The sequence below is a fragment of the Amaranthus tricolor genome, chromosome 1 (assembly GCF_026212465.1).
Source record: "Amaranthus tricolor cultivar Red isolate AtriRed21 chromosome 1, ASM2621246v1, whole genome shotgun sequence".
Lineage (NCBI taxonomy): Eukaryota > Viridiplantae > Streptophyta > Magnoliopsida > Caryophyllales > Amaranthaceae > Amaranthus > Amaranthus tricolor.
This window is the reverse complement of record NC_080047.1, coordinates 35,975,826-35,990,448: the sequence shown is the minus strand read 5'-3', so window position 1 is coordinate 35,990,448 and position 14,623 is coordinate 35,975,826. Positions and strand designations below refer to the sequence as shown.

Here is a 14,623-nt window from a genome sequence, read left to right as displayed (position 1 = left end):
GTTGTTGTTTGGTATGAGGTTTCGTTAAACCAATTCATTACCAAAGGGTAATGAATACCCTTACTTAGTTTCCAATGGATTGTGACTGATAACAATTTTCTTTTCTTCTCCTCCATACTAGTGCGTGTTTGTAAGCTTCAAAGTATCCTCTTCCTCCTTCTCTCATGCTCTTCAACGTGGTTTATGTGGTGGTGGGACGAGCTTTATGTTGGTGGTTGAAGAAAGTCTAGTTTTGAGAATGACGTTGATGATGCGTACATGCCCTCTTTTTTCCCATTTCCTTACCTCTCTTTATACCGAACAATATTTAATAATAACACTTGACAATAATCGTACTCCTTTTAACAAATTTCCTTCCATTACATTTTCATATCTAATACCAAACACGCTCTAAGTCTTAATAGATAGCTCATGAATGAAGAAAATTAAGAACATATCAAGCTGAATAATAGGGATGAGAACTGAACTAACCTTTTGTACAAAGCCTTCACATCCTCAGCAAGTGAGTAGCTTCTACGAATGAATCCCCCAGAGTCTTTAAAATCAACTATTTTCATTATAAAATGTTGGCTACCACAATGTTCAATATTTTGGAATGAAAATAGTTGATTATTTAACACACTTAATGATTCATTCATGGAAAGCCAATCACTTATTGAGGATGTGAAGGCTCTACACATAAGGTTATTTAGTTTTCTAATCTCCATGATTTGATCTCATAGTTTATTTATTTTCTTAATTCGTCAACTTCATTATTTACTGTAACTTCATTATGAATAAGACAGTATAAATTTTTCGTATCACGGATTAATGTATAGAGTCTCAGTTAGGACTCAGGAGTGATAGTCAAATACAGGAGTATAATAAATCGTTTGTATATTCTACTGTTTTTTAATTACTACTACTTTGAGATCTAGTTTTTAGTGTTGGAAGTTTATTCTTTGTGGAGATAGCAAGGCTTCTTTGAATCTTGAATTTGAAGTTAATTCACAATATTAATTTTACGCAAAAGGTAAGCAACAAGTAATTTGTAACGGCTCTTTCACGTTTATTTGTAACAGCTCTTTCCTTCAGGAACTGTCACAAGCAACAGCACCACCGACAACGGGGTCGAGAACCAGGTAAGCAACATGTAAAGTCGACTACCTCCCTCATTTCTTTCTCTACCTCTTTCCCTCTCCTTCTGGTTTTCAAGTATGTCGGCGGTGGATTCTCGTTCAAGAGAATTTTTTTTTACGGTAGAGGGTAGTCAACTATCGATACACGACCAGCAACAAGCTACTGGACGACAACCATACCAGGTGGTTTCAACCACGTGTTTCTCGCTTTTGTGCTTGTTGGTTTTTTTTCAGTTACTACCCTTAATCCCTTGTGTAATTGGCTAACCTTCATCTTCTTATCTGTATACTAGTTCTCTAAGTAATTTTTGTGCATCTCTTGCGTAACTTTTTCTATTTAGTGTTTGTTTTGTTTAGCTGGTTACTTTTTATATTGTATGGTGTTTTAGGTTTGAAAGATCTGTTTTTTGGTTGTATTTTATACATGCACTTGCTGTTACCATATCTTGGAGTGTTCTCAGTCCTTTTGAAAGGATTGTTTTCATACTTTGTTCTATCTTTCTTTGATTTAATTTATTATTTATTTACTTATTTTTATTTTATCTATTTGTTTATTTTGTGTTGATTTCTGTTAGCAATTTAATTGTAACCTTTTACCTTAGTCCGTAGTAGCTAAATAGAGAGTTAGGAAACAGTTATGGTTACCTGAGGTCAAGTCCAAGGAGAAGGGGTCAGGGGGGCAAGGTAAGCAGGATCTAGAACTAAGAGTGGGGATTTGGAACATAGGTACCCTAGAAGCCAAGTCGTTGGAGTTGGCCAATGAGCTTTCTAAATACAGCATTCATGTAGCATGTGTTCAAGAGATTAGATGGAAGGGGCAAAAAGCAAAAGGTATAAAGGGATATAAGTTGTGGTATGCAAGTTTGGACAGCAGACGTAACGGGGTTGGCATCCTAGTGTCTAATGATATCCTAAAATAATTGGTTGAAGTAAACAGAATTATGCTAGTTAGGATAGTAGTAGGGGAAGAGATCATATCCATTGTCAGTGCGTACGGGCCCCAAGCTGGGCTCTATGAGCAGGTGAAGTGCGAGTTCTAGGATAACCTAGGAGACCTCATGAGAACTATCCCGAAAGATGAGAAAGTTTTCTTAGGAGGAGACTTTAACGGACATATAGGCAGAGATGCAGGCAACCATACTCGGTACATGGAGGGTTTGGTTTGGGGGCAAGGAATGAGAGTAGGGAGAATTTGCTGGAGTTTGCGCTAGCAAAAGAATTGGTTATAGCAAACTCGATCTTTAGAAAGAAAGATGAGCATTTGATCACATATAAGAGCGGAGGGCATGCAACCCAAGTTGACTATTTCTTAGTGCGCAAGGGAGATCGGGCCACATGCTTGGATTGTAAGGTGGTGTTGGGTATAGAGATGCCCACCCAACACATGCTTTAGTTCTAGTTTTCAGGATGGGGAAGAAAATCGTAGAGAAGAAGGTCGAGTCCAGGGGAAAAATCATGTGGGGGAGACTCAAAGGGGATATGGTCACAACCCTGTCAAGTAAGATAAGTTTATTGAGCTTCCCAAGTCAGTCAGGATGCGAATGAAATGTGGGTGAACATGGCAAAAACCATTAGAAAAGTGGGGGGGTGTCATCGGGTAAACCAAAAGTGTTCAAAGAATCGCGATGGAGGAACGATGAGGTGGAAAAGAAGATAAAGGATAAAAACAAGAGATTTAAGTAACTTATGGCATGCACAGAACAGGAGGATATGATAGAAAAAAGAGTGAGCTATGAAGAAGCAAAGAGGGCGACAAAGAAAGCGGTAACGGAGGAAAAAAACCGTGGTTATAAGGACTTATATTGGAAGCTTGATACCAAAGAGGGGGAGAAGCAGATTTTTAAGTTGGCAAGGACTAGGTCCAGACAGCGGCAAGATTTAGAGGCAGTGAAATACATCAATGATGAGGGAGGACGAGTTCTCCTGAGATAAGAGGACATCAAAACCAAATGGCTCTAATATTTCTCTCAGCTACTCAATGAATCTAGGGAGCCAAATGAGGCGGATAATCAAATTTCTAACGTCCAAAGACCACTAGAATACGGGTCAACGAGTGATATTACCACAGAAGAAGTAAGAGAAGCTCTCAAAAAGATGGGGAGAATAAAGGCAGTCGGGCCAAATAACATCCCGATTGAGGTGTGGAAGGGTTTAGGAGAAGAGGACATTCGTTGGCTGACAAACCTCTTTAATATTATTTTGAGGACACATAAAATTCCAGAAGAATGGAGGAATAGCACACTAATACCTCTGCTTAAAAACAAAAACGATGCGCAAGTATGCGAGAATTATAGAGGTATCAAACTTCTAAGCCACACAATAAAATTGTGGGAAAGAGTGATAAAGAGGAGAATTAGACAACAAACAGTGATTATAGAGAATCAATTCGGTTTTATGCTAGTAAGGTCAACTATTGAGGCAATTCATGTTTTGAGGAAACTGATGGAGAAATATGGGGAGCGAAAGAAGGATCTGCATATAGTGTTCATTGACTTGGTTAAAGCGTATGATAGCATGCCACGACGTGTCATCTGGGAAAGCTTCAAGGTGAGAGGTATTTCTTCAGTGTACATTAAGACTATACGGGATATGTATAACAGAGTTTCGACTAAAATTCAAACACCGGTGGGGTTATAGAGTCTTTTTCGGTTAAAGTTGGACATCATCAGCGATCGGCTCTAAGCCCTTTCATTTTTACAGTCATTATGGAAGAGATTTCTAAATCTATTTGGGAGACGGTACCGTGGTGCATGCTATTCACTGATGACATAGTGTTGGTAGCAGAAACTAGAGAGGAGGTTAGTAATAAATTGGATGAGTGGAGGGAAGCTTTAGAAGGTAAAGGATTGTGTGTTAGTCGTGCTATTCGCTGACGACATAGTGTTAGTAGCAGAAACTAGAGAGGAGGTTAGTAATAAATTGGATGAGTGTAGGGAAGCTTTAGAAGGTAAAGGGTTACGCATTAGTCGTACGAAGACCGAGTATTTGCAATGTGACTTTAATGGGACATCACCGGTAGGAGAACCAGAGGTGTCCATTGATGAAGCAGTTGTTAAAAGTACGACCAAGTACAAGTATTTGGGATCGATCATTCAAAGGGATGAGGAGCTTGACGGAGATGTAATTCATCATATACAAGCGGGTTGGCTTAAGTGGCGAGCAGCCACCGCGGTGCTATGTAATAGGAAATTCCCAAGCAAGTTAAAAGGAAAATTATACCGGACGACAATCAGACCTGCTCTGCTTTAGGGGAGCGAATGTTGGCCTGTAAAGAAGATTTTTGAACACAAGATGGAAGTTACAGAAATACGCATGCTGAGGTGGATGTGTGGACACACATTGATGGATCGAATTAGAAACCAAGAGTTTAGGGACAAACTAGTGGTAGCCCCTATTTCTGGAAAAATGCGCGAAAATAGATTGAGGTGCTTTGGACATGTGTAGAGAAAGACTTTCGCCGCCCCTGTGAATAGGGTAGAAAGCATTATAATAGAGGGTAAGAGGAGTCGAGTAAGACCCATGAGAACTTGGAATGAGTAAATAAAAGTTGACTTACATGAGTTAAACCTCTCTGAGGGTCTGACTAGGGATAAGGGTAGTTGGAGGCGCCATATTCATGTTTTAGACTATTGATGTCCTCTTAGATTACCTTTTGGTGTTCTTGCCATCTTGCTTCTCTCGTTTCTTTTATTATTAGTTTTTGTTTTCTCCTTATCTTTCTTGAGCCGAGGAACTCCTTTGGCCGTGCTCTTCTTTATGGGTATGAATTGCCGTCGTCCTTCCCTCCCCAGACCCTGTCCATAGTTCTTCTGATACACTGGGTTGGATGAAGATGATGATGTATACATCAACTATAGCTAGGTAAAGATTGTATTTTGATGAAAATATAATACATATTCATGTGCTATATTTACTTAAAGATTTTTGTTCATTGTGACGAAGTTGTTAGCTAATGCCATGGTATATGATTCTTGTGCAATTATACTTACCAGATTGTATCAAATAAGCTTTAAGATCGTCATTAAAATATGATTTCTTGGGGGTACACATGCATAGCACGCGCTCCACTAACTAGTTATGAAAAATGTTTTCAAATACAAGTAAAAATTCTATACATAGTTACATACAAATACTAAATCTATAATGGTATTTAGAACAATTTAAAACATGCCCGATGACCCCATTTTTACTAGACTTTATAAGTTATAACAAAATTCGATTTGATCCGACTTTAAAAACATATTTACAAATTATATAAAACCTAACATGAACACAAAATAAAAATTTAAACAATTCGAAACACTTATTCTAAAATCAATCTGATAATCCAAATTAACATCTGGATGGTTTGTGTGGATAGAGGAGGGTTGGAGCCATAGTCCGTGAGCGGTTATCAATTACAAATCAAGGTTTAAATGGTCTCCAGTCTCCACCTTTACTTTCTTCGAAATAAAATAAAACTGCTCCACAAAAATCTCAATTATCCATCCTAATCAAACCCATTGGAAAATGTCTTATTAAAATCCTAACTTTCCTCTTTTTTTGCTTCTCTTCCCACTTCCATAACCAAAACCCTTCTCTCTCATCTCCACACCCCCCTACCCTCACATTCGAATTTCACTTGGTAACTTCTCCCTCTACCTTCACCTATTTTCCTCTTCAATCGATTCCTGCAAATTCCTCTTTCTCTCTTTTTCTGTATCACTTTCGAATTTGGTGTACTAATTAGGGTTTCAACTATTTTCTATTTCAGGTTGATCGTCGGAATCAAACCATGTCTTTGAGGCCAAATGCAAGGACGGAAACTCGTCGGAATCGGTACAAAGTTGCTGTCGATGCCGATGAAGGTCGCCGACGAAGAGAAGATAATATGGTGGAGATCCGAAAAAATAAGAGAGAAGAAAGCTTGCTTAAGAAGCGTCGTGAAGGTCTTCAAGCTCAGCAACAATTTCCTGCTCCTCTTCATACTTCTACTGACAAAAAGGTCGAATTTGTTTCTCCTAATTTTCTGGATTTTTGTTTTGTCGATTTTGACTTTGTGCTGTTTAGATGGTAATCGCCTAGTCAACACTTATGCTATATTGAAGCCTGTATGTTTTCTTTTAGCTGTAAATAGTGTTCAGATATCTTCCTAATTTTAATTTTATGAATAAGTTAAGTTGCTTTGTACTTCATTTGTTCTGTCTTAGTGGCGTATCTCCCAAATAGCTTATTTGGATGCAATGATTCGATCTGAAAAAGGACGCATATATTACATAGATGCGATGCTAATTGTTTATTTGTTGGAGCGAGCTTTTGAATTTGTTTTTAGATCGTAGTTCTAGAAGTTTGTAGATGCTGCTTTACGTGAAACAAAGGAATAGAAAAGTAATGTAACCACTTATTGTTGTTTTTTGATTGACTAATATTATTTGTGGGAGGGGATAAACGATGATTCCATCTAATTAGTGCATCATGCTTAAATATGCACGGGATGTTTGGGTGAACAGCTAAGTGCACTGTTCGGATTCTTTCTTGTTCTTTATTGTGGAATGTCCTTAGGAGTAAGAAGCTGTTTTGTGATTGAGATACATCAGTTTGTCCACTTGATGCTGTTGTTCAATGATATTTGATACGTCAGATTTGGGATTTACCAAGAAACCTATTTCTAACTAAACAAACTATTCTATTCCTGGATTCCATTTGTTGTGTTCACTTCCTTTTTTTTTTTTTTCTAATTTGCTATAGTGACTTGTTTGGGATGTGATTTTGGGAGTTGAGATTGTTTACGCGGTTATCCTCATAGATTTTGGAGTATTAAGTATAACAATTAGTCAATCATTAGTTGTTTATAAAATGTGCCGAAGGCATGTGCTTTTGTGCTCCTGTTGCGCTTTTGGTTTTTAATGGAATAAAATGTTTTTAGTAACTCTTCATAACAACTGGACTAAAATATTGTCTTCTTTCGAGAAAAATAAGGAAAATGAAGGGGTATTTGCTATTGTTTACAAAGAGAGAAACAATAGACAAAATAAAGATTTTCTTATAGTTTTAAGACTTTGTGGATCTCTCTCCAGGCCTCCACACAACTAGATACAATTTTTTATGCTATTTTGTTACTTGTTCTATCCTCTTCGTCTTTATTTCTTTTAGATTTTTAAGCCTTTTCTTCTCTTCTTGTGGCTTCTTCGATTCTCTATCATCTAGTTTTTCTTTTTTTAATTTTCCTTTTCTTTGTAACTTGTGTATTGTTTTTTATTAGTTTTTATTTATAATTTTCTTCTTTCAATTTCTTCTCCTATATTTTTTTTCTTTTGTCTTCCAGATTTTTCAAGTTTATTCTCTTATGGGTTTTTTTTTTCTTTTTTCTAAAACACTTTTAGATTAGAAGCATGAGCATTGTACTATTATCTATAATTCATTGAGCTTGACAAGATGGGCCTATGCATTGGGATTGAGCAGTAACGATTGGCTCAGTACCTTGTAGCTCTTAGTATAATTTCTTCTATATCTCAATTTCGATGCTTCAACTGATGACTTCTGTCTTTGCAGCTAGAATCTCTGCCGAATATGGTTGCTGGGGTTTGCTCTGAAGATAATCAAATGCAGCTGGAGGCTACTACACAGTTCCGAAAATTGCTTTCAATAGGTATTGATATGATGAATTTCACCCTTGTCGTATCTTGGCATGTATTGATGAATGAGCTATCATTATAACCTGTTGGTAATCTATTGACTTCTGTAGAAAGAAGCCCGCCAATTGAAGAAGTTATACAAGCTGGAGTTGTACCTCGTTTTGTGGAGTTTCTTCAGAGGGAGGATTTTCCGCAGCTACAGGTTTTTTTCTGATGCATTGTTGTTTTTTCATCGTCATTTATTGTGTCTCTACATATAAAGGATTCTTTTATTGAAAAGTGGCTTGTAATGTGTAGTTTGAGGCAGCATGGGCTCTCACAAACATTGCATCAGGAACTTCAGAGAACACTAAGGTTGTCATTGATCACGGGGCTGTTCCAATTTTTGTGAAGCTTCTTGCCTCTCCTAGTGATGATGTTCGTGAGCAGGTAAGATAGGAAACCATTAACTTGTTTCTTTGTCAACAGTTGGTGTAGTTTTAGGTGATTGACATTCTTTGCGAATTGTAGGCAATATGGGCATTAGGTAATGTTGCTGGTGACTCTCCTAAATGTCGAGATCTTGTTCTTAGTAGTGGTGCGTTGATTCCGCTGCTAGCTCAGCTAAATGAGCATTCGAAGCTTTCCATGCTTAGAAATGCCACGTGGACTTTGTCAAACTTTTGTAGAGGAAAGCCACAACCTCCCTTTGACGAAGTGGGTGCCTGTTTTGTATCTCTATCTTGGTCTAAAAGGCACAATTTTGTCTTAAGTTAACACATTGATGTTCTTTGTACAGGTGAGGCCTGCTCTTCCTGCTCTTGAACGCCTCGTTCATTCAAATGATGAAGAAGTGTTGACAGATGCATGTTGGGCACTTTCGTACTTGTCTGATGGACCAAATGATAAGATTCAAGCTGTAATTGAGGCGGGAGTATGCCCACGATTGGTTGAGCTCCTCATGTATGTACTCTATCTTTGTTGCCTATTTTTAGAGTACATTTTATCTTGTGCTTTTAGTTATATTATTTTGGGCTATTATCCAGGCACCCTGCTCCATCGGTGCTTATTCCTGCTCTTCGTACTGTTGGCAATATTGTCACCGGAGATGATGTCCAAACACAGGTTAGCTGTTGTGGAGCCCTTTTTTTGCATGACTGATGTGTAGATGTTGGGAAGCTTTAGGGATTTATTTTAGTGCTAAACTTAGTTTGTAAAGGTGCAAGGCGGATCAAGGCGTAAAAAGTCTATTGAACCAATGCACAAGGCGCAAAGAGAAGACTAAGGCTTTTCTTAGACAAGGCCCAGCCATACAACTCTTTGATTTTTTCCTTTTACAATTTTTTTTCCCATTATGCACCTTTTAAACCTTGAAGAATAGTTACTTGTGTCACTAGCCCTTTGAAGAATAGTTTCTTGGCTCAAACCTTGACCACCGTTAATCACCTTGATTTTCAGCCTCTTTTGACATATCTTAAATCCTTCAATAACATTAACAAGCATATATCTTAAACCGTTCAATAACATTAACAAGCATAGTCATCCAATTAAAGAAACAAGAAATTTCATTTTGACTAATTGCAACAGGATTAAGTGTAAGTTGAAATTGATGAAAAAAATAGTAAACATAGTAGACCGAACTATTTCTCTCATGACTAAGGTTTTAAGACCATCAAACTCATCTTTCACATTATGTATTACATCACATCTTTGACCCTAATTCTTGATATACTCAAATTGTGCTTAGAAAGAACAAAGTCAATGCCCTTCATAAGAAGGTAAGAGTAAGTATCCCTAACATGAGTGATACCAATAAATCATTCTTTAACCACCCCTTAATTATTAACAAAACATAAATCAATTGTCATTTACTCATATATATAATGTTACTCATCAACCAAAATTATAACACAAATTCTTAGTCTCATAGTAAGACTTATCTCTATTGAGTTAACCCATATATATTTAATGTGTTAAAAGTGATGTAATTACTTATAATTTTAAAAGTGATCAATTAGAGAAATGCGCTAATTATATGGATTGTGTGCTCGTCTCACGGTGAGAAGGTCTCGTACAAGAAGAGCTGAAATACTAAGCACATCATTTTTAATAGTTTTTGTCATTTCTTTTGCAATAGCGTTGACTAGATTCTTTTGATTTCACAAGCATTACTCATCGACAAATTTTGATATATCTTCATTGTGTGAGGAGCCAAAATTGTAGTATTTCACAAAAAATTCTTCCATTTAATCTTGTGTTTATCATGAACATGAAATTATAACGCTAAGTGTTGAAATTATTATATTTAATCAAGTGATGGAGTATGTATGTTATGATTATTATTATCAATCTCTCTAGATTTTTCATAAGAGAAGCTCTTCGTATTTGATTTTGATAACTTGGAAGATAATTTGAAATTTTTTTGTTTTGGAAGATTATCAACTCTACTTTGCTCGGAAGATTGTAGACTAGATGAACCATCAATTATTTTGGAAGTATTTGTGACATTAGTTTCTCCCACTTGTTGATGTGAAGATGGTTGTGAAAATGCATTTCTCGTGAAGTACTTTTCCATCAATGAAAATTAATTAACCGTTAGTATATAGTTTACTTTATAATTATATATTATAAAGAACACATTATAATTATATTAAATATAGACTTTTAGAGATAACTATTATTTATTTAACTACTAAATTACACGATAATATGAGTCAATATTAAATTTACATGATAATCAATTAACTAAGAGCATAATTAAAAATTAAAATCATAATCAATTTTTTTATAATTCACATTATTATTATAAAAAAATACCGTTTTTTTCTTTAATTCTACAAAATTAGTGGGTTTGGGCGCGCGGCAATGGCCGAGTGTTCGTTACCTGGCGTGTTGGTCGTCTTAACAGAACATAGGTTTTCGTGTTATGTGACTGTGCGAATTGGGAGGTGTGGGGAGTATACGTAGGTTGCAATGTAAAAAAAGATGAGCTTGAATGTATATCAAACACATAACGGTATCTTACAAGATATCTTCCTAGCTCATTTGGTAGCACTCATGTCATTTATGCTGGAGGTTAGAGATTTGGTTGAAGCAAAATTTCAAGTTTTTTTAAAACACCAGGACCATCACGTACGGGCACATGAGGGCATCTAGGTCCTTGGGTTTAGGTACCCTCATCATATTTTTCACTGTATTAGTATGTGCGTAATGATAATGAATTTCTTCAGCTCTTTGATGCAATTATGATACGAATATTATATTGTTTTAATCCTCAAATATGTTCTGGAATTTTTTTTTAAGCTTTTAATCCAAATGCTGCCCCTCGCCTAGGAGTGTAAGTAATTTGGTGAAAAATCGAACACCGAACCAAACCAACTCGAATAAGTGATTTGGTTTGACTATATTTTAAATTTGATTTGGTTTGGACTAAATTTTAATTATAATTCGGTGTTCGGTTTGGACTCGATTTAGGGTCCAAAGAAACCGAAATGTTAAATGCATGTTATATCTTCCATTTGATTTTTTTGAATTTTTGCCCTTATTTTTAGACTTCTGTTAAAAAGTTGTTTACTTGTTCCAATTAAAAACCCTAAAATTATTAATATCTATTTAGGAGCTTTAGAAAGAATAAGTTTGAAACAATATATGCAAATTTGATTTTCGGTGCAAAATATACATATCGGTGCCAATTCGGTCCATTCGGTTCAATTTGGATTGGTATTTTAAAATTCAGTTCGGTTCAATTTGGATTATAAATATTATGATTTGGATTTGGACTAAAAATATTAAAATCGAATTTTATTCGGTTTGATTTGGATTTGTATCGAATTCGAACCAAAAACCAAACTTTCACCCCTATCCTCGCCTACGAAAAGCTCGTGCTTTCGCTTTGCGTCTAGGCTCTAGGTCCCTTTTGCGCCTCAGTGCGCCTTGCTTTTGAAATTGAGTTTAGCAATTGATAGCCCAAACATTGCACATATAGTGTTTATGATATTGGTCGATGAAATTTTAATTTGCAATGATGAATTTACTGTCTTTTTTTTTACTTACCCTTAGATGTTAACTTGGTTAATAGGGCCTGTAGCTGAATTTAACTGAAATGAATGGAGCTATAATAGTTGAACTTAACTAATGTGATTGTTATTATTGAAGTGAATGGAGCTAAAGTGAATTAATTAAATGAATAGTGAAATATAATAATAAAATTGATAAAAGAAGTCTATTGAAATGTTATTTTTTTTGTTGTGTTGTGAACTTCAGTTATTTGGAATGTGTTTGGATAGTTTTTAATTATTTGTTACTTGAATATCTAAATACTATTTCTGAATTGCCTTGATTTGCCATTGCAGTTCATTATAAACACTGGTGCTTTGCCATGCCTTTTGAACCTGTTGACTCATAATCACAAAAAGAGCATTAAAAAAGAAGCGTGTTGGACAATATCTAACATCACAGCTGGAAACAAGGCACAGATCCAGGTATCTCCCAAGTTTTCTTGTTGGAATAGAACAGGGGTTATAGTGGTAGAAAAATCTTTGCTAGTACATTTTACAGTTTTACAGTTTTACAGTTTGAACTGAAGCTTCTTTAAGTAGCTTTTGTAAATACTCTTCTGAGTTTGCACATTATTTTCTCATATGTTGAAGGGATTTGAGGTTAATTGAGGGAGCAGGTTATACATCTATGATATTATTCCTTTGTAGTAGTTAACCATGATTAATAGTATTGTTAAATGATTTAGGCGGTAATTGAAGCTGGTTTAGTTGGCCCTCTTGTCAACTTGCTTCAAACTGCAGAATTTGACATAAAGAAAGAAGCTGCTTGGGCGATATCTAATGCTACATCAGGCGGATCTCCAGAGCAAATAAAGTTTGTATTTATTGTCTAGATGCATTCAGTTAATTTGTGTTGCAACTTTGCAAGATGGTACTCTTATGTTGACCTTTTGTTTACTAGGTATCTCGTGAGTCAGGGTTGTATAAAACCATTGTGTGATCTGCTTGTGTGCCCTGATCCGAGAATTATCACTGTCTGTCTAGAAGGATTGGAGAACATTCTGAAGGTAGGTGAAGCGGAGAAGAATACGAGTGCGTCTGGAGATGTTAATTACTACGCCCAGCTGATAGATGAAGCGGAGGGTTTGGAGAAAATTGAAAATTTACAAAGTCATGATAACAACGAGATATATGAGAAAGCAGTAAAAATTCTTGAGACATATTGGTTGGAGGAAGAGGAAGAAGTTGTACCACCTTCTGCTGATGCTTCTCAAGCTGGTTTCCAAATGTGGAGCAATGAGGGTCCTTCGGGTGGTTTTAAGTTCGCTGAAGGTAGCTTTTCCTCATCTAATTGCATAAAGATCTGAGACCCTAGAAAAGTATTGTTTGTTACCTCAGCCCCCCTCCACACACACACAAAAAAACCAAAAAAGAACCCGGGGCACTGATTGGACTTATTATTTGATACACCAGTTACATTCCTTTCTTTGTGCAACTGTTGAACATGGTAGTGTTCTCATGTAGAGCTTGGTATGTAGATTAATGTCACCTTGAAGAACCATACCTACTTGACCGTATGGATAAATGTCATACTGTCTTGTTTGACTTGGTCCAAAATAATACTTCCTACTTTCTTATTAGCTCATTTTTCATTTAAAGATTTGAGTGCTTTTGGGGAGATACAAAGAGCACATATGTAGCCCATAATGTGATTACTTATAAACCTGTAATATCTTGGTTCAATTATGGGTGTTGATTTGAAATGAAGAGTCCTAACTCCATCTTACATGGGCCAGATGTCCCTAGCTCTGTAGGTGTTAAAACTTTGTTCTGCTAATCTCTGTTTGATAGAGCATCAAGCACAATATTTCTTTGCGTTCAAAAGTTTACACTACCATATTGATAGAGATTTCGTATTTCTTTTCTTGCGTGTCTTATATCTCTGAGGTTCTTTGTAAGAATTCAAGTAATTGGTATGCACTTCCTTCCAAGGTTGAGTCACTTGATTGTTAAAGGTCCTTGAATCTAAAATCATTGCATAGGCCTCTTTTTAGTGGCATTTTGTGAATTTTCTACGATGAAGTTCTAGCTTCCGAATTCCATTACTTGATGGGCTCGCCTTTTATCATGAGACTAATTGTTTATTGAAACACAGGAATTGGACGGATGAATGCATGAAGTTGCAGTTGGATCGAAGTCAAACAGTTAAGGATTACTTCAGCTTAATATCAGGTGGGCTTTCATGGTTCAGTTGTGCTCGGGCTGGGTTTGGTCATATGACATCATGCAGGGGTCAGTATGGGTTGGTTTGTGTGTAGCCCAAGAGGTGCTGTCAGTCGGTCTGTCATTGATGAGTGGTCAAATAGAGACCATCTTGGTAATTAATAGTGTTCTAGTATGATGTCCTGCGTATTTATAACCTTTTGTTGGGTTTTATGTCTTACTAGTGGATTCTTTGTGGGGTTGAGGGTTTATTTTTATTACGGGGTTTGGGGGAAGTATTAAGGATTGAGAATGTTAAAAACATTGTTTCATGTTCTATAGTCATTCGACAGTCATCTGGATACTTGTTTACAACTGGTAGTTTATTCAAAACAAGCTACCCAAAGTTTTTGTTTTCCTCGGAGTTGTATTTCTTACTCCCAGGATAGATTTGGAAGTGAACATGGAGACCTATTTCTGGTTGTTGAGTTATAATTTTTGTGTGTAAATGCGTGATGTGTATGTTAAATTCCCTATTCATAGATGCTTTATAACTATGCTGGAGCCAAGAGTTGTTAAAATTTAAATCTTAAATTAGTCGTTGACTGAACTGAATTGAAAAGAAATGATTTTGGGGAGACATCCTTAATAAAAGAAAACATATTGCCCTATAATTGACAGTCGCCTAGATATGTATTCTCCATGTAACTTT

The 14,623-nt window shown here is 36.2% G+C and overlaps 1 protein-coding gene across 1 annotated transcript; it reads left to right on the top strand.

The window, feature by feature from the left end:
• Positions 1–5,586: 5,586 nt before the first annotated feature.
• LOC130815537 (importin subunit alpha-1-like) lies at positions 5,587–14,420 on the top strand. The gene is made up of 12 exons (XM_057682026.1): positions 5,587–5,742; positions 5,872–6,102; positions 7,650–7,746; positions 7,843–7,934; positions 8,030–8,161; positions 8,243–8,428; positions 8,511–8,674; positions 8,758–8,836; positions 12,064–12,192; positions 12,456–12,583; positions 12,671–13,041; positions 13,865–14,420. Exons 2-12 carry the CDS (start codon positions 5,893–5,895, stop codon positions 13,885–13,887), a joined length of 1,611 nt encoding a protein of 536 aa, XP_057538009.1. The 5' UTR covers positions 5,587–5,742; positions 5,872–5,892; the 3' UTR covers positions 13,888–14,420.
• The last annotated feature ends 203 nt before the right edge of the window (positions 14,421–14,623 follow it).

Coding starts and splice junctions, on each gene's coding strand:
- LOC130815537 (XM_057682026.1), top strand. CDS start 5,893: ATGTCTTTGAGGCCAAATGCAAGGACGGAAACTCGTCGGAATCGGTAC. Junction 7,935..8,029: donor AGGATTTTCCGCAGCTACAG/GTTTTTTTCTGA, acceptor TGTAATGTGTAG/TTTGAGGCAGCATGGGCTCT. Junction 8,162..8,242: donor GTGATGATGTTCGTGAGCAG/GTAAGATAGGAA, acceptor TGCGAATTGTAG/GCAATATGGGCATTAGGTAA.